Source organism: Mycteria americana (assembly GCF_035582795.1).
Source record: "Mycteria americana isolate JAX WOST 10 ecotype Jacksonville Zoo and Gardens chromosome Z unlocalized genomic scaffold, USCA_MyAme_1.0 Scaffold_18, whole genome shotgun sequence".
Lineage (NCBI taxonomy): Eukaryota > Metazoa > Chordata > Aves > Ciconiiformes > Ciconiidae > Mycteria > Mycteria americana.
In genome coordinates this window covers 12,461,724-12,480,438 of record NW_027445436.1, presented here as the reverse complement: position 1 = coordinate 12,480,438, position 18,715 = coordinate 12,461,724, and the positions used below count along the sequence as shown (strand labels likewise).

The window sequence follows — 18,715 nt, the reverse complement described above, 5'->3', positions numbered from 1 at the left end:
GTCTTCCCCAGCGTGTTTTTTTGTGTACTACAGGGACCTTATCCCCTTCTACAGTGCGTAAAAGTTTTGATTGGGCAGGGCCAACTCAATTGACAGATCCCCTAGTGTTGACTAACCAGGTGGCCTTTGCTAAATGTGTATCCCAATGTTTGAATGTCCCACCACCCATTGCTCGCAGTGTAGTCTTTAACAGCACATTGTATCGTTCGATTTTCCCAGAGGCTGGTGCATGATAGGGGATGTGATACACCCACTCAATGCCATGCTCTTTGGCCCAGGTGTCTATGAGGTTGTTTCACAAATGAGTCCCATTGTCTGACTCAATTCTCTCTGGGGTGCCATGTCGCCATAGGACTTGCTTTTCAAGGCCCAGGATAGTGTTCCGGGCAGTGGCATGGGGCACAGGATATGTTTCCAGCCATCCGGTGGTTGCTTCCACCATTCTAAGCACATAGCGCTTGCCTTGGCGGGTTTGTGGGAGTGTGATAGAATTGATCTGCCAGGCCTCCCCCTATTTATATTTCAGCCATCGCCCTCCATACCACAGAGGCTTTAACCGCTTGGCTTGATTAATTGCAGCGCATGTTTCACATTCATGGGTAACCTGTGCAATAGTGTCCATGGTTAAGTCCACCCCTCGATCACGAGCCCATCTCTACGTTGCATCTCTTCCTTGATGGCCTGAGGGGTCATGGGCCCACCCAGCTATAAATATTTCACCCTTATGTTGCCAGTCCAGATCCACCTGAGCCACTTCCATCTTAGCAGCCTGATCCACCTGCTGGTTGTTTTGATGTTCCTCAGTGGCCTGACTCTTGGGTACATGAGCATCTACGTGACATACTTTTACAACCAGGTTCTCTACTCGGGCAGCAATATCTTGCCACAATGCTGCAGCCCAGATGGGTTTGCCTCTGCGCTGCCAGTTGCCCTGCTTCCATTGCTGTAACCACCCCCACAGGACATTTGCCACCATCCATGAGTCAGTATAGAGATAGAGCACTGGCCACTTTTCTCATTCAGCAATGTCTAAAGCCAGCTGGATGGCCTTCACTTCTGCAAATTGGCTTGATTCCTTGTCTCCTTCAGCAGTTTCTACCACTTGTCGTATAGGACTCCATACAGCAGCTTTCCATCTCCGATGCTTTCCTACAATACGACAGGACCCATCAGTGAACAGGGCATATTGCTTCTCATTTTCTGGTAGTTTATTGTACACTGGGGCCTCCTCAGCACGCGTCACCTCCTCCTCTGGCGATATTCCGAAATCTTTGCCTTCTGGCCAGTCCATAATTACTTCCAAGATTCCTGGGCAATTGGGGTTTCCTATTCGAGCCCGTTGTGCGATCAGTGAAACCCACTCACTCCACGTAGCATCAGTTGCATGATGTGTAGAGGGGACCCTCCCTTTGAACATCCAGCCCTGCACCGGCAGTCGAGGTGCCAGGAGGAGTTGTGCTTCAGTACCAACCACTTCTGAAGCAGCTCAAACCCCTTCATATGCTGCCAATATCTCTTTTTCAGTTGGAGTATAGCAGGCCTCGGATCCTCTGTATCCCCGACTCCAAAACCCAAGGGGTTGACCTCGAGTCTCCCCTGGTGCTTTCTGCCAGAGGCTCCAGGTAGGGCCATTCTCCCCGGCTGCCGTGTAGAGCACATTCTTTACATCTGGCCCTGCCCGGACTGGCCCAAGGGCTACTGCATGAACTATCTCCCATTTAATTTGTTCAAAGGCTTGTCATTGCTCAGGGCCCCATTGGAAATAATTCTTCTTCCAGGTCACTTGGTAGAGAGGGCTTACGATCAGACTGTCATTTGGAATATGCATCCTCCAAAAACCCACAATGCCTGAGAAAGCTTGTGTTTCCTTTTTGCTAGTTGGTGGAGACATGGCTGTTATTTTGTTGATCACATCCATTGGGATCTGACGGCGTCCATCTTGCTATTTTATTCCTAGAAACTGGATCTCCTGTGCAGGTCCCTTAACCTTATTTTGTTTTATGGCAAAATCTGCTTTCAGGAGGATCTGGACTATTTTCTTCCCTTTCTCAAAAACTTCCTCTGCTGTATTGCCCCACACGACAATGTCATCAATGTATTGCAGATGTTCTGGAGCTTCACCCTGTTCCAGTGCCGTCTGGATCAGTCCATGGCAAATGGTGGGGCTGTGTTTCCACCCCTGGGGCAATCAATTCCAAGTGTACTGAACGCCCCTCCAAGTGAAAGCAAACTGTGGCCTGCACTCTGCTGCCAAAGGGATTGAGAAAAATGCATTAGTGATATCACTTGTAGCATACCACTTGGCTGCTTTTGACTCCAGTTCGTATTGAAGTTCCAGCACGTCCAGCACGGCAGCACTCAGAGGCTCCAGAGGCTGTGGGCTGGTGCCCCTTTCCCAATCGCTTTGTCAATGCCCCCTTCCCTAGAAAGGGATCCCAGCTGTTTGGCTTCCTTACCCTCTAATTCCAGGCTACTGGCCCCGCTATCCCAGCATCGGAGCAGCCAGGTGACAACATGCTCCCCTGGATGACGGCTGAAATCTTTTCACATATCTCGCAGCTCACTCAGGGATAGGGATCAGGTGGTTTCCATCTCATCCACAAATTCTTCCTCTTCCTCTCAAATAGATACCACATGCTATTTATTTTTATTGATTTACACAGTGTTGATTACCATAGCAACTAGGAACATACCAGCACAATTTAAAAAACATACCGTAACAAAGGCTAAAGCAACCCTATTGCTTTTTGTTAAAGTAGTAGCAAGAACGCTACTATTTTAAAGGTTTACCATAAATGAAAAACCAGACAGGAATTGAAATGAACGAGAATTTTCTTACTTTAAGGTTGGAAATTTCTTAGACTTCAGTTCTACTAAATTGCAAATGCAAAACTTGCAGACCAAGAATTTGGGCCATACACAGCTATAAAAATCAGTCAGCAAAAGACTTCCAGGCTTTTTAAACAGCTGATTTTAAGTATGTGGGAGCAACAGCTGATACCATTTCTGATACTTATATCCAGAAAGAGTCAGAACACTATCAAATATTGTGATACTATGAAGCTTTTTGGACAAGTGCCTAGCAGGGTTTGGGAGGTGATGCATGCAAAGCATTTACCTGCTTTGTAGCCAGGCTGATCCCCAGTAGCCCAGGGCCCATTTGCTAGACTGCACCTCAACTCACAAGTGAAATGAAATGGTGCTGATGATGTTGGGATTCCCTCCATGTGCCAAACTGCCCATCCTGGAAGAATCCCCAGTCTGCCCTGGGATACAGTGTATTATTGATGCTGCCCATGCAGCTCCTGTGCTGGGATGAGAGAAGGGCACTGCTTGCAGAGCCTACAGTAATAGCATATCTCAACTGCGCCAAGTGAGAAAAGACAAGGAATCCAGATCATGCAGGCAGTGCAATGCAAGGCACAGGACCAGTATTAAAAAGAACGTGGGAATATCAGGGTTTAATAATTTTGGTACATGGTATCTAGTAGATACACTCAGAATCAGGATATTGCTGTGATGCTGGCACACCATCCACACTGAATACAGCCCAATGCCTTGAATGGAAACTGCACCCACAGAGTTGAATCAGGGTTTTTCCCAACATTTGATCACAATTAGATAATACATTAGATAATAGTTGGTATTAGCTAATATATTTAAATCTCTCTTTTCAGTGAAGTATTGTACATTTTCTGTAGCAATAAGAACAAAGGGAAAAGCTACGACAGTCTCATGGGTACAGCATGATTAGATTACATGTTCCCCATTAGAAAGGAATGGTCTTAATTACTTCCTCCCATTGTGTATCAGAAAGAAACATCGTTACATGTAAAGAAATTACTTGTTGGGAGTCGCATGATAAGAAAAATAGCTTGCACATTCAAGAATAAGCACTATCAGTGACAGTAAAAAGAAACAAACAGCATTCTCTGATGACAAAGATAACCAAGATCTCTATACAACCGAAATGGAGATCCGATCTTACTTTGCTTACAACCGTTGCAAGTTCTCTCATCTCACCAGTCATGCCAATAAAAGCACTAAGAGGTTTCAGTAATCGTTCCTAAAAAAGACAAACATAAGTTCTTGTCAGACTTCAATTATTTTTAAACAGACGAACTATAAAATAGTTTCAAAAAAGCTGGTAATCATAATATCAACTTTTAAAGCTGTAAAAATATGGATAATAATAAAGATTTTGAAGTAAGCCATATTTGCAGTAACTCATCTTTTCATCTGACAGAATCTAATCCTGAATTAACATTAAAATGAGCAGCTCTCTTATTGCACATGTAGTCCTAAACATGCCCTACATAGATTAAGAGGAGTGAAAAATATAACTATGGGTCACCGCATTGTCACATTCTCTGTTTTAAAAGTCTCTTCAAGTGTAGCAGTTGCCAGGCAGACTGGCACCACGTAAGTTGGATGCACTGTCTGAGAAGCTATAGCTTGTGTCAAGGAGTGATTACTGAAAATCTTGACCATCTAAACTCTGTTCTTATCTCAGCTGAGGCGAACGCTAAATAACATACTGAATTCAAAGGAACCAGAATTTCACCCTCAGAAGTTCTGTGGGTTTCTGCAATTTTTTTTTATTTTTTGTGAATCATAAGGTATCATTTGTATTTGTTGCCTACTTTCATGTTCAAAGAGTAAACAACTGTCAACAAATTAGACCAGTATCAAGTATGACTGTCCATTCAAGAAGGAAATACACCACTCAGAAATCTAAGCCCTTTTTTAGCACTTGGGAACAAAGACAACATCGTTGTGGTATTTTATTTTGTTCCTGATTATGTAAAACTGATGTTCATATTCATTGGATGGAAATATGAACAGAAACACTTACTGATGGATCTGGATCACAATTAAGGCTGTTCAAGGCTATTCCATTTGATGATACTTTGACAGCATCCTGAATCATCCCATGGAAGTCAATTGGCCCTAAAGGAGAAAATAATGTTGTGATAGGCTTTACCATGATGGTAGCTCTACTGTTAAAAATGCATTGGGCCAAATTTTGCTTGCCATTACAGCAATGAGTTTCCTTACTGCACATACAGTCCTAAATATGGCAAAAACTGACCACAGAATCTTTGGTAGCAATGGGAAAAGAACGCACATCTCAGTCAGTGCAACAATTTAACTGCAGAGCCTCTTATCATCTCATTCAGGAATTTGAAATTTATCTTCAATTTTAGCTATTACCACTGGGTTTTAAAAACAGAAATATTTTTCCTTTTTGACAATGTTTGAAATACTATTTAATGCAAGCAGAGCCTCCTATGCAAGAATTACTGCCCAAATCATAAAATTGACCCTTCAGCTAATTATACAGGAACATTTTATATAAAAATAGACACAAAAAGCTCGCATTTGATATTTGTGAAAAACTTTCATGTGTTTTTTCTACATACACATTTCTATCATAAATCACATACTAGGTTTCCACCAACCCTTCTTGGGTGAGCGCTGTCTCCTCCAGTTTTGTTGATTGCTGAGATGCTTAAGCCAAAGTCAGATAGCTACAGAGTAACTGCACTATCATTATTCTAAAGAAAAATCAATTTTAAAACACATGTGTTGCCAAGTAGATGAGTTGCAGATATCATTCCATTATAGGTATCATCCCACCTCTTCATACATGCCCAGATGAACTGTATCATTACATGGAAGTTGCAACAGTAGTCCCATATTTGTCAGACAAACACCGTTGTATATTTAGTTAGACTTCATCTGACTGGTGACAGCAGTGGTGAAAGCCATGGCTCTAGAGCTCAGCATTCAAGTTATTTCATGCACAGAGCTTCCATTTTAAGTTGTAGAAATCTGCATTTTACATAGCTATGAGAAGAAACACTTATGAACAGTGGAAACGACAGGCAAGTATAAGGCACTGCATGTCAACTCAGAAATGAGGAGCCATTTTAGAATTATAAGTTACTTTGACATTCACTTCACAGCAGTTATTGCTGTAAAATCCAAAAGCTAATGGGTTTTTTTTTTAAGGGTGAGAACTGGTCAGAGATGAGCTCCTCCCTACGCAGGAATATAGACAAGGACTTTAAAAAAAAAAAAAAAAGAAAGAAAAAGGTTCTCCTTCACCCAGTTCCTCAAAAGCTATAACAGACACTGTGCTTGCCCACCAGCCTGCTGTTCCTGCTCCATCCTCTGTAAGGGATGGTAATAAAGTAGTTTTCACAGCAATCTTACCAAGACTCACAAAACTGAAAATTACAGAGCCAAATTACTTCCCCAATCTCAAACACCTTATGCACTGTGAAGATGCTTACAACTGACACCAGATTTTCTACTTGGTTTGTTTGTCTTGCTTTCTGGCACTAAAGGATGAATCTACTAGTATTAATGGGAAAACTCGTTTCTTTCAGTATAGGTTGGATTATATGACTCCTTTTCCTCTAATTTTTGCCTGTGACTTGCTCCCTAACTCACAGCCAGAAAGCATATTCTCCTGAAGTCTTGCATCTATAATCCTTAAATTACATAATTAGTAAAACCCATTAATTACACAATTAAAATACACAACTAATTAAAAATTTTACACAATTATTAATTGTGTAACTCGCATCCTCTTGCTGCCTATAGCCTCTCAAAATAAAATCACATTAATTCCAACTGTAATGCTGCCAAGATAAAACACGTTTAAACCTGTTTGGGGCTCTCTGTGGTGGATGATTTAAGTTCTGTTGTGCTCCCAGGTGAAGTTTTTGACAATGGTTGTTGTGCTGTCTGATGTTTGAGCCTTGGGAGATTCTAAGAAGACCTTGCTGCCCTAGAATTAAAAAAATAATACCTTGAAAGGGTTTCACAACTTCTTTTTTCCTTCAAAATACCAAAAGATTAAAAGGCAGAGTTTTCAAATAAAGCAGTTTTGGGCTAACTTTGCTCCCACTGAAGTTAAGGCATCAATTTCAATCACAGCAAAGTTCAATGCTTACTGCTTTCAAACACGCCACCCTACCTTATCCACACTGCAGAAACTTTGTAAATTGTCTGCATCTCCATTTGGGAAATAAGTCTCTATTTTCCTCTAAAAGATACAGAAAAATGCACCACGCAGTCAGCAGCATGACTCTAGGCTTTAGTATTCCTATAGTATCACAACATTATTTTAACCACACTGCATATTGCTTTTATAGGAAAATGTTCTGCCCAGAAAAAACCCCACGCATTTCTCTTACCTTCTTGGTCTTCCTCCAGTTCTCAGCTGTTGTTTATTTTCTGCTGTGGCAAAATTAATATTAAAATGGAAAATAATTAAGGATATAAAAAAGGGCAACTTGATTTTTTCTTTCCCCTTCAAACATATTTTTGAGCACACATTAATGACCTTGGAAATAACAATGCATAAAGAGGAACAGCATGATTATAAGCAATGCAAGCTTGCAAAAATATTTTGAAAACAAACTGATATTGGAGAGAGCAGTTTGGCTTCAGGCTTGTTAAATTTTAGGCTCATTCAGTCTTTTGTTTCTTTGCTTACATTTTAAAACCAATATCATTTTCACAGTAAAATGGACACTACCAGAAATTAGATCAAGCACAATAAACTAATTTAATATATCACACAGAATGCTTATTTAATACTAATAATTTTTTCATTGCTGAATTGGGAAATAAGAATTTACCTCACTCTTCTTAATAGTAATTTTATCATGTTCAATATACCAAGACAGCATAAATGTCACATTGCAATGGTGGTTATCAAACTATGTTATTTTTTGCACTTATATAATTTGAAACAATTTCTGTCAAAGAAAAGGTTTTTTTACAAAATGTCGAACTCACAAAGCCCAGATGTGAACTCATAAAGCCGAGAGTTTGTATCATACTAGCATGCACCTAGTTGTTCCAAAATACATCTCCTATCAGTGTTCTCTGTACAACGCTCTTGCACCCAGATTCTCATACACTTACATAAAATAATCCTTCCCAAACAGCTGTTTCACTGAAAGAGCTGGGGGACACAGTGTACTTAGAGGCAGCAGAGCCCATGCGTGAAACTTGTAATCCTGCAGGTACATCTACAACACTGCAAACTGCAATTCAGCATGGAAATGAGTTGGTTCTGTAGGACTTGCTGAGAGTATTACAAAGAATTTAGTAGGAAGGAGCGCCACACTAATAATTTTGTTTAGCCTGTGTATACCACGATCTGACATTAGACACAATTTCAGGCAGGTCGCAAACTACCAGGCAGCAGCTTCTCAAGAGAGGGAGGCTGGAGGCGGCTCCCTCATGCAGGAGGGAGGCTGTTTAGGCTTCAGGGAAAAAGGATGATACATCCCTGCTGGCATGGTTGCAATTCTGGGCTTGGGTAATGGCAGAGTACCCCCTGTCTGAGTAGCTTTACTGACCAAAAAATGGGTACTGAGAGCTTGTAAGTGTCTAAGAGATTTACTGGCTTTTTGGGAATTGTTCACATGGATCTAAGTTCACGGATCCAGCCTTGACTACCACTCCGTTTGACTAAGAATAAGTATGATGTGATAAATGCTTTGTAATACATTTTCCTTCTTGATTCATAAAAAATCCCTTTGGTTTTGTCCTGCAAGGCTGCTCCTCTTTGTATTAACGCCAATCAATATGTTCTAGCCGTAAATCTCTTTTTTTACTAGCTTCCAGCTAGTACTGATCTTCTACATCACTGTGAATGTAATGATGACTAGTAGCTTTAGTACCTTTCAAAATCATTTCACCTATACAGGTAATTTTATTATATTTATATAATGTTTCATTTACCTGTGATTTCAAAGTTGCTGGCATCCATATGAAACAATGACAACTGCTCAGAGATGTTCCCTGGCCAATCATCCCCTTCTCTGATGATTGTATTTTTCTTACAAGACAAATAGGTAGAGATGTTGGTGTTTTCTGTACCCTCCAAGCTCTTCATAATTGATTCTTATACAGTTGTTCTTATGGCTTCCATAAGTTACATTTTGTGCTCAATTACAAAACCATTCAGGCTCTCAGGGTCATAACAGAATGCTCATATTCTGATTTGCTTTATTCTGTATCATTCATTTATACCTCAGACTTTAAGTTCTTTGGAGCAAATAAACCTATTACTTGTTTGGCACATTATCTTTAGTATATGAAAATGTGCAAAATAAATGGTTAATGAGACTAGTGGTGATAAACTTTTAAGCACTAGCTTGGATGAGCTAAGATATAGTATTTCATTTAAGTGGATTATTTTAATTTAAAAATTAAATCCAAAATAGAACAGACTTACTATTCTCTCCCCATGAGAAGAAAGTGAATATATCTATGCCATAATACTTTGCACTTACATGGCATTTTCCAATATCAAAGCAGTTTTTAAAAGACAGAAAAATACCACCTTCTTGTTCCTCTACATAAAGAGAGAAGGAAGAGAAGAAGGGCTCAAAGCTCCATCTCTCAATTCTTATGTCCTATGTGCTAGAACTATAGCTCTGTAACTGTAAGAGAGTTCAAACATTAAACGCTGACATAGACAAGAAGTGTGGTGAGTATATCAGGCAAATACACATTTTAGGCTTTGAGAAACAAAAGCTTTATTTTTGGAAAACAGCCACATACCAGTGTCCAGGACTTTTTTGGTAATTTTAGGATACTTCTGAAATTTTACAAAGTAATAGCTTTCATATTCCATCAAAATCATCTCAAGATCAATGTTGTCACAAACTTCAAAGCCACGTAAACTTAATTTTGTCTCTTGTTCCAAAGCATTTGCAGCATCGACATACCTGGTAATTTCAAAAGAAACAAAGATCAAAAAACTGAGAGTCATTATCTTATTCTGATTTTTGAGAGAAAAAGCAAACAATAGCATTAGTAAATATATGGTATTTTTAACCTGTCCACAACTCTATTTATTATAAAAGCATAAACTCTATTTAAAAACCCTTTGCTGATTGCTCTAAAGTATTTTTAAAGTATATAGGACATTTTTGTTCCAGAAACTGAAACAATTTAGCAAAGTAAACTGCCAAGATATGTAATAGTAGTTTACCTCTTTCTCACATCAAACCAAAGGGCCATGCTGTCCATCCACCCAACAGAGGACAGAAGGACACATTACAGGAGGTCAGATACACACAAATCCACAAATGTAAAGCACTCTTATTTAAAAAACATACCCTTCTTCCATTAAATAATGCAAAATTAGAATGAGGAGATTTTTTCGACGAGCTACTGTTCGCATCTCATCTTGTGAATTAAGATAGAAGTCTAGATCAAATGTAATATTCTCTTTATTGCTGTAAACAGCATCTAAATGTAGCCTGTGGAAACAAACAAATTAAGACAACAGCATGTAAGAACTGTAAAATAACTCACTGTTAATAAACAGAAGGAAAGTGGTTTTCAATGTAATTTTTCTTACACATTATCAGGGCTACTGGATGGGTAGAAACCTTTTCCTAGAGAAAATTACTTTGAGGTTGAAAAAATAACTTACTTCCCTTACTATGGTAATGGATCTCCAACATGTTCAGGCTGCTGAGAATTTCAGGGTAGGACTCTCATAGACCTCATGCACAATGTCTCCAAGGGCTGTGCAAGGAAACATCGTGCTCCAGCGTGGCTGTGTCCTTCCCTTGCAACTAGAAACCCATTTTCTGAGTGCTTGGAGAAGGGGGGATGGAGAAAAGGTCTGGGATCTGCATAACTACACTACAAAGACCAGCTGTACACTGTTGGCACTTCCCAATTCATGGACCTTGATTATAAACACAAGTGAAATACAGAGTACTTGAAGAATTAGTAGTTTGGGATAACACCAAACTTGCCCAATTTTAACACAGGAGTGACCAAAGTCAGGTCCCAACATGCAGAAATTTCAATATGGAGTCAGTCCCATGGATTTCTTCACACAGATTGGAGAACCCAAAGTCATTCACAAATGGTTCAGCAATAAAAACAAGGCAGCGTAAAACATCTTTGCCATGATTCAGTGAAACTACATCTGGGAGAGCATAAAGTGCAATTATCAAGTATAGCAAAAGGGACACTGGAAACAGAAATCTCATAAGATACTGGAACAAAGTCTTACTCTGATGAAACATGCCATATATGCTGAGTGCCTGCAGAGAAACCCAGAGATTTTAGGATCATAACAGAAGTTGCTACAAGGAAAGCTCTAGAAATGAGCATATCAACTTTGGTCTGTGTCGTGGTTTAACCCCAGCCAGCAACTAAGCACCACCCAGCCACTCACTCACTCCCCCCACAGTGGGATGGGGGAGAGAATCAGAAGAGTAAAAGTGAGAAAACTCGTGGGCTGAGATAAAGACAGTTTAATAGGGAAAGCAAAAGCCATGCACACAAGCAAAGCAAAACAATTCCTTCACTACTTCCCATGGGCAGGCAGGTGTTCAGCCATCTCCAGGAAAGCAGGGCTCCATCACGCGTAATGGTTACTGGGGAAGACAAAGGCGATAACTCCGAATGTCCCCCCCCTTCCTTCTTTTTCCCCCAGCTTTATATACTGAGCATGATGCCATATGGTATGGAATAGCCCTTTGGTCAGTTGGGGTCAGCTGTCCCAGCCGTGTCCCCTCCCAACTTCTTGTGCACCCCCAGCCTACTCGCTGGTGGGGTGGGGTGAGATGCAGAAAAGGCCTTGACTCTGTAAGCACTGCTCAGCAATAACGAAAACATCCCTGTGTTATCATCAACATTGTTTCCAGCACAAATCCAAAACATAGCCCCATACTAGCTACTATGAAGAAAATTAACTCTATCCCAGCCAAAACCAGCACAGGCTGTCAAGCTGAAAAGATTTTAATACATTTTCACTCTGCAATTCAGCCTCTTCCTAGTTGTTTTGGTCTTGGGCTGCATATTGGAGTCTGCAGGAGTAAAGTTGAAGATTTGGGGAACAGTAGTATGGGATTTTTCCCTTGCAAAATAGAAGGTGGTGTGATTTCTTAAGAAACATCTTCAAATTGTTTAATCTTAGAATTTGAAAAGCAGCATGCCTTTAAAGAGTAGTTCGTGGTACTCAGAATTATTCAACTGTTATCAAACAGCTGATTTAGGTGACTCTTATTCAGGTGGCACTTATTCAGTGGATAGGGAAAGAGCAGTAGTTTATGTTGCTTGCATAGCACATATATATTCCTGATCACATTGCACATTAATGCATATACAGACTCCCACCCCCAGTTTCCCTCTCTTCTATGCCAATCAAATAGTGCCTGCATCCATCCCTGAGAAAAAGCCTAGCCCAAGTGTTAGGGACCTCCAGGAGACAAACCCACAAATATTTGCCCCCTTCGCACTGGAAATAGAGCCCCAGCATCTGTAGCAATGACTTCTGCTGCTCTCTGCCAGTGCCTGGCACACAAACAAGCCAAAGAATTACTACTGACCAAGGCTTAAGTTTTTAAATCCCACAAGATGTGTAAAAGGAATATCCATACGGAAAGACAATTACCCTATCCTTCCCGGTCTCTCGGAAGGAAGCATCATTATAGTAAACTGCAGATACTGGAGAATCATTTATTCCTACAAGCAACGGTGCTTTTGGGTGGTGCAATGTACTGCAAAACCAACTTACCTCTTTAGCATGCCTTTCCTTTGTCAGATTAGACCTATCTGCTCCCTCTGCTCTGTACACAGCAGTGGATATCATATAGCATTCTGCGACTAATTTAAACACTTGAGATAGCACAATCAGCTATTGTTTTATTTTAAAACTAATACCTCTCCGTGTGTTTGCCAACCTGTAAAAAGTACTGTGTAGAGCAGGCAAAAGGTCTCCCAGTATAGCAGATATTTTCTGGGATGTTTGCTTCAGACGCAGGGCCATCTAGTGACACAACTAGGAAAGGGCTGGGGTTTGCTCTTAACAACGTTTCCTGCGGGGTGAAAGTGTATTTGTATTTCACATATTAATAAAAAGATTGGTAGAATCTTCATTCTGGTTTTCTAGAGAAAAGAATCAAACTGGCTGGGGAAAAAGGAAGAATGCATACCCTACTTCTAGCCTTTACTACTTTTTATTGTCTTGATAAAGTTACGCAGCTGCTCTCTGAGTCCATAAGGAAGCTACAATACCGTTTGCCTTTCAGTGGTGGTACAAAGATGATTTTTCTAAACCATTTTAGGGAGGAAGAGTGCTGTGCAAATGCTTGGTAGATCAGTAACTCTTGAATGAAGTAGATTGGTTCCTGAGAGGTGCTGCAACAAGAAATGAACCAATTCTGAGAACTGTCACGAGCAAAGAGAAAACACTGGCACCCTGGGATGAAAGGATCTTTTCCTTCTTATTGTTTTGAGGTGCTGGTGTTTGGAAAACAGATTTTGAATTGTGGACCTTTTACCATTTCTCCTGGATGATCTGAATCTTCCAAAACAAGGTTGGAGGTGCAAGAAGGAAGCTGGAGTCATCACTTGCTGAGAATCCCACCTGTACATTCATCTAAATCCAACTGCTCCTGCTGTTTTATGCTGAGAAAAATTAACTGTTGTGTTTGCCCACATATCAAAAGGCAAGATCACAGCTACCTCTGAATATTTAAACACAGTACAAAAACACAGCGGTTGCCACAGAAGACAAACACATCAAGTGTTTCATGTTTGAGTATTTACAGTAATACTCTGATGAGAGAGGAATTGTGTCTGCCTGATAAACTGACAGGGCTCAAAATTCATGCTTGGAACTTTCCTTGAAAATAATTTGTATTCTGGTGTGTCTTCTGCTGCTGTTAATCCCACCAGGTTACTTCTGCTATCCCTAAAGGCATTTTAAGTTCTAGTATAGACAGTGATACAGTGATGGGCAGCATCTCAAATACTCTTCTAGATAGAGACTTGCTTTAGGCAGTATAGGATAACATCATGTCTATGTATGAGCAACCCACTTCAACCTTAACATAGTAATGTTCTTCTTGTTGTGTTGACCAAGCAGAAGCAAAAGTGAACCTTTACATTAAAAAAAGAGCCCCATTTAAAATCAGAAGATAGTTTAGACTGAGAGGTTCATTCTGTCTTTATCTTGTGTTAATAAGAATACAAACAGCAATGGTTAATTTTGAGAAGTCAGACATCTGTCCAAAGAAAATTAACTAAGCCATTAATCAGTTGATCAACTGACAAAGACTTGCATTAGATTGGATCTGAAAAACAGAAAAGAGATAGCAATATCTCTGGTCCCAGTTCTGTGAAGTTTCTATAAAAGAAAGAAAAATTAAGGACCTTTCAACATGTAACTGTTACCAAATCATAAGTCTTGTGAGTCAGTAGTGCACAGACCACTGCTTTCTTGACCAGCCCCACAAAGCCACATCTCCCTGCCTTTCACCAGTCTTAGCCTACCATGTACCCTTTCCAAGAGGTATATGAACCTCTGCGCGTCAGTGCCACCAGCAGCTTTAGCTGTCCACTTAAACAGCTCTCTGTCCACACTGGTCTCCTTTCCTGAACTCCAGTTTGTTCTCTAGGGACTGACCCCCACTGCAAATATGTCCACAAAACAATATGCCTGCCACAGTACAGACAGATACTAACACTGCCCAGGACTTCTGCTGTGTTTAGAGAAGAAATGGTAAATCTTATATGGCATGAAACAAATAGGAGTACTTACGAGTGCAAAGTTACTTAAAATTCAGTTTAGCTTTACAGTGATTTAGCCTTCCTGTTTAATTAGTATTTAGTACTAATTAGTTTAATTTAGTACTTAGTTTAAATTAGTATTTAGTACTTAGTTTAGTACTAAATTAGTACTTTAATTTAGTACTTAGTTTAAATTAGTATTTAGTACTAATTAGTTGTTTAATACTAATTAGTATTTAATGCTAATTAGTATTTAATACTAATTAGTATTAGTATTATTATATTAATTAGTATTTATGCAACAACAATTGCATGTTGTTTATAGCCACTGGTATTTCAATAGATGTTTAAGTGTTTAAAGTTTAATAAGCTTCCATTCTTAAAAGAACAAAAAATGTATGTAATTAAATTTTCAATTACTACAGGGGATTTTGGGGTCCATGCAATTAATAAAATCTTAAGGCACTTAAGCGTGATCTTGTTTTAAAAACTAAATAGTTGAGCACTTAACTAATTAGCTCCAACACTTATAGTGTATTTTATTTATTTCTAGCTTAACAAAAGTGGTACGTATTCCTTTCTTTGAGCCATTTAAAATTAAATTCTCTAATGGAGTCATGCATCTTTAAATGCAATTGTTCGTTTAGTCATTTCCATACCTTTTACTAAAATGCATTTACATTATAAATCAACCTAGTCGCTTGTGTAATTCCATCAAATTAATGGACCTACTAAAAGATTAATTTAACCCTATAATGTTTCATTATCATTTGACCCTATATTTCTGCATGAATATATTCCATAGAATGAAGAAAAAAGTTACAAAGTAAGTCACAGTCTGGAAAGCTTGGAAATAAGAATTATGCTGCTGTAACATTGTGCCCTTGTACATCCAACTGAGGCAGTCAATAAGTTGAGTTCAGAGGGATCTATGATCAGGAATTCAGATAAGAAGCAAGCAGTTAGCTCTGTAATCACACAGGGAAAGATCTTATCGTAATACACATGCAGTGTCCCTTCCCTCTTTTTCCTTTGGGATCTCAGGCTGGCTGCCAAGTATGGGGTTCCTCAAGATCAAGCTGGCACCATGTGCCAGGATAGAGTAGCTGAGGCATGATGGACTCACCCAGTTTTCCTCCTCCCTCCACCACCCCATATCCCCACAGCTTTCCCTCTCCCCTAGCCCTTTGCTGCTTATATTTGCAGCCTTGCCAGGCTTTTTAGAAGGCTGATGTTCAATTATTGTTTGGCTTGCTGACGGTATTTTTTGAGAAACACAAGCAGAGAAGGGAAATGGTGAGTTTTAAACAATGTATAACTTGGCTGCCATTGAATAGAATTTCCCAGCACAAAGAAAAGGCGCTTCTTTACTCTCTTCTCTCTTCCAAATTATACAAGCCTGCTGCAAACAATAGATTTGGCAAAGTTTCTCAAGAAGGATTACAAATAGCTTTCATAATTAAAGACATACAGCAAGTTCACCACAGAAGTTATGGCTGTTCTAGTAGTAACACTAGGATACATCCGAGAGGTGTTACGTTTAAAATCTAAAGACATTTTACAATTTGAGTTTGGTGCACTGAAAACAGAAACCTTCTGATTTCTCCCCCCATTGCAATAGTTACATGCTGTCTTTCATTAATTCATGCTCCGATGCTAAGAGCCACTCACAGACCACTATTATCTCCCTCTTTTAACAGGAACATTGCTGAAGCCAGGTTTTACACTGCCAAGACTTCACTAATTTGAAGTGATATGTGTTATGAATACATAAAAATGAATGGATGCAAAGTATGGTGAATTATTAAACAATACAAATTAAGGATGCTGAATTTACAAATTAATTAATAAGTATTAATTCTCCCACTCATTTGTATGAATTTGCAAAGTTCTACTGCAGATTACAATAATCTTACTTTTCAATAGTGATTTACACAACAAACATAGAAAATATTTAACAATTAAAAACAGTGAAATGCCTCACAAAACAAATTTCTTTGATTGTAAGACTACACTGGGTAGCTGTGAACAGCCATAAGAATTGTAATGCATATAGGAATTTATATAGGAATTTATTTTTTGAAACACTTTTCCCCAAACTGGTAGGAAATAATAATCTCCATTCTATAGAACAGATTAACAGAAAAATGCAATACAGATAAGGACAGAGCTAGGGAACCAGGAATTCCAGTAATTATTTAGTGCTACAAATTAAAGATGTAGCAGCCTAACTTTTAGATACTGCATTGGAATACTGGAATTCAGAAACCCAAAATTAAGTATCTAGGCTCCCTCCACAGAACTCAAGAACCAAAAAAATCCTCTTGGCAGCTTCAAGTTGTTCCTTAATCACTGACTAGCTTAAACAAAGTAGGTTCCAAACTTCTTCCCCTCTGCAAAATATGAACACCTCCCTCTACTCTGTACCCAAAATATAAAATCTGATCTTCACATCCATCCTGCCAAAAGGCTATGGAGAAGTCAGCTTACAAAGCAAACCAACCCAAACCCAGTGGTACAGCTCAGGGGGAAGAGTTCTTGAGCTCCAGGTCCTATTCCCACAAATGTTTCTGCATTTAGCAGTCAAAACCAGTCCTGGGACCAGGGCCACCCAAATCCCCATTGGTGAGGTTACAAATTAGACCCCTTTTTCTCCTGTCTTCCTTCTGCACATTAACACCATTTCAATACCACACCTTAGGGCACCATTCTCAGTGGTTGGGATCTGAATCCACTTTAGGGCTCAGAAAGAGACTGTGCTGGAGGCTCCCATTCCTAGGTAAATATATAATCTACTAATCTAAGAGGTTGACATAACCTAAAACTCAGTCTCAGAACCCCTCCCAAAACTACCTTTTTGTGAGCAATCCTGTCCTATTCACGCACAGTGGGGATTTGTGTATGCATACAGAGCACCTAACGCCTTTCTGGGAAGGGTTTTTAGCAGTCCTGCAGTGCAGCCCTAGAGTCTATCTTACTCCAGTTGAATTTGACCAGCAGATGGAAGCAAAAGAACAGGTTAAGAAATTTAGCAAAATCCTGCTCCTTCTGGGCTTCCTGGAGCTCGACCCATCCGCGAGATGGAGACACGGTGGGACTGTACAGCCCTGACTTATGGAAAAGGGAGCTGAGGGAGGAAGGAATACGGACTTGTCCCCTTTCATTGTATCTGCTCCTGCCATGACCATGCAATGGACAGGGGCTGAGGAGAGCAAGGGGGCCTGCCCTGCCCTGAGGAGCCGACAGGACAAGAAGCACTTTCCTCCTACAAAGGGAAGGGAAACAAGAAGGGGGGGGGGGGGGGGGGGGGGCGTGGGAAGCCTCCACCCTTAAGGAGAGCCAGGACCGCCGTCATGCCGATGACCCCGAGGGCCTCCAGACTCGGCCCTCCCCATACACGACCGGCCCTGTCTCGGCCGCCATGGCCCCGCCACCTCTCCCACGCGCGTGCGCACTGCTCCCCCGCGCCTGCGCAGAAGTGCCCGCCACGCGATTTCCATAGCAACGGGGACGCGCGGCCGCCCGTCCTGCCGGTTCTTACTGCTTCCCTCGCCTGGTAGGTGTTTCCCTCGCCTGGTAGAGCGTTTGGCAGGAGCGCTCCATCGAGGCGGGCGGCGGGCAGCGGGCCACGGGCAGGTACAACCCGCGGGACTCAGCGAGCTCTTGGCAGCGCCCGGCCCCACACCCCGCGGAGGCCAGCGGGCGCCGGGAAGGAGAGACCCGTCCCACCTCCCTCACGCAGCCAATCGAGACGCCGAAGGGTGAAAGATTGCCCGAAGAACTGACCAATAACGAGTGGAGTAGGGGGTAGCCGTTTAAAGGATGGGCCAATCACGGTGGGGAGGAGAGGCGGAGCTGACAGTAGTGTCGGCCAATCGCCTCTAGGCTCACCTGAACAGAGAGGCAGAATAGTTTGTCGGGCTGTGAGGGGAGTGATGGGGATGTTGAGCTGAGGTGGCTGGAGGCGCTCCAGCTCAGCTCAGCTCAGCTCAGCTCAGCTCACCCCGCCCCACCCCACCCCACTGTTAAACATGTCCAGCTCACCCAGACAGGCGAGGTGTGCCCGAGAAGAAGCAGAGTGCAGTCTGCCCCTCATGTCAGGGATGGTGGTGGGCCTTGAAATGGAGGCTGCCGGCATGCT

The 18,715-nt window shown here is 41.1% G+C and overlaps 3 protein-coding genes across 11 annotated transcripts in view; 1 reads left to right on the top strand and 2 right to left on the bottom strand.

The window, feature by feature from the left end:
- The window catches only part of LOC142402892 (katanin p60 ATPase-containing subunit A-like 2), a 29,322-nt gene extending 23,670 nt beyond the window's left edge, over positions 1-5,652 (bottom strand). The window contains 4 exon segments of the mRNA XM_075488782.1: positions 3,908-4,066; positions 4,856-4,950; positions 5,459-5,531; positions 5,641-5,652. Of these exon segments, the coding sequence (XP_075344897.1) occupies positions 3,908-4,066; positions 4,856-4,950; positions 5,459-5,531; positions 5,641-5,652 (339 nt within the window).
- Positions 1-18,715, top strand: part of ST8SIA5 (ST8 alpha-N-acetyl-neuraminide alpha-2,8-sialyltransferase 5) — a 185,726-nt gene that overhangs the window by 15,793 nt on the left and 151,218 nt on the right. The window lies entirely within an intron of this gene.
- On the bottom strand, positions 5,449-18,269 carry LOC142402904 (katanin p60 ATPase-containing subunit A-like 2). Of its 4 annotated transcripts, XM_075488827.1 has the most exons (7): positions 18,116-18,269; positions 10,155-10,298; positions 9,595-9,761; positions 8,770-8,866; positions 7,209-7,251; positions 6,676-6,799; positions 5,449-5,558 (listed from the first exon to the last, which is right to left on the bottom strand). In XM_075488827.1, the coding sequence occupies exons 1-4, from the start codon at positions 18,175-18,177 to the stop codon at positions 8,838-8,840; spliced, it is 402 nt and encodes a 133-aa protein (XP_075344942.1). In that variant the 5' UTR covers positions 18,178-18,269; the 3' UTR covers positions 5,449-5,558; positions 6,676-6,799; positions 7,209-7,251; positions 8,770-8,837. The 4 variants fall into 4 exon arrangements, with proteins under 4 accessions (XP_075344942.1, XP_075344940.1, XP_075344941.1 ...); XM_075488825.1 differs by lacking the exon at positions 8,770-8,866; XM_075488826.1 differs by lacking the exon at positions 8,770-8,866 and having other exon boundaries at positions 7,209-7,248.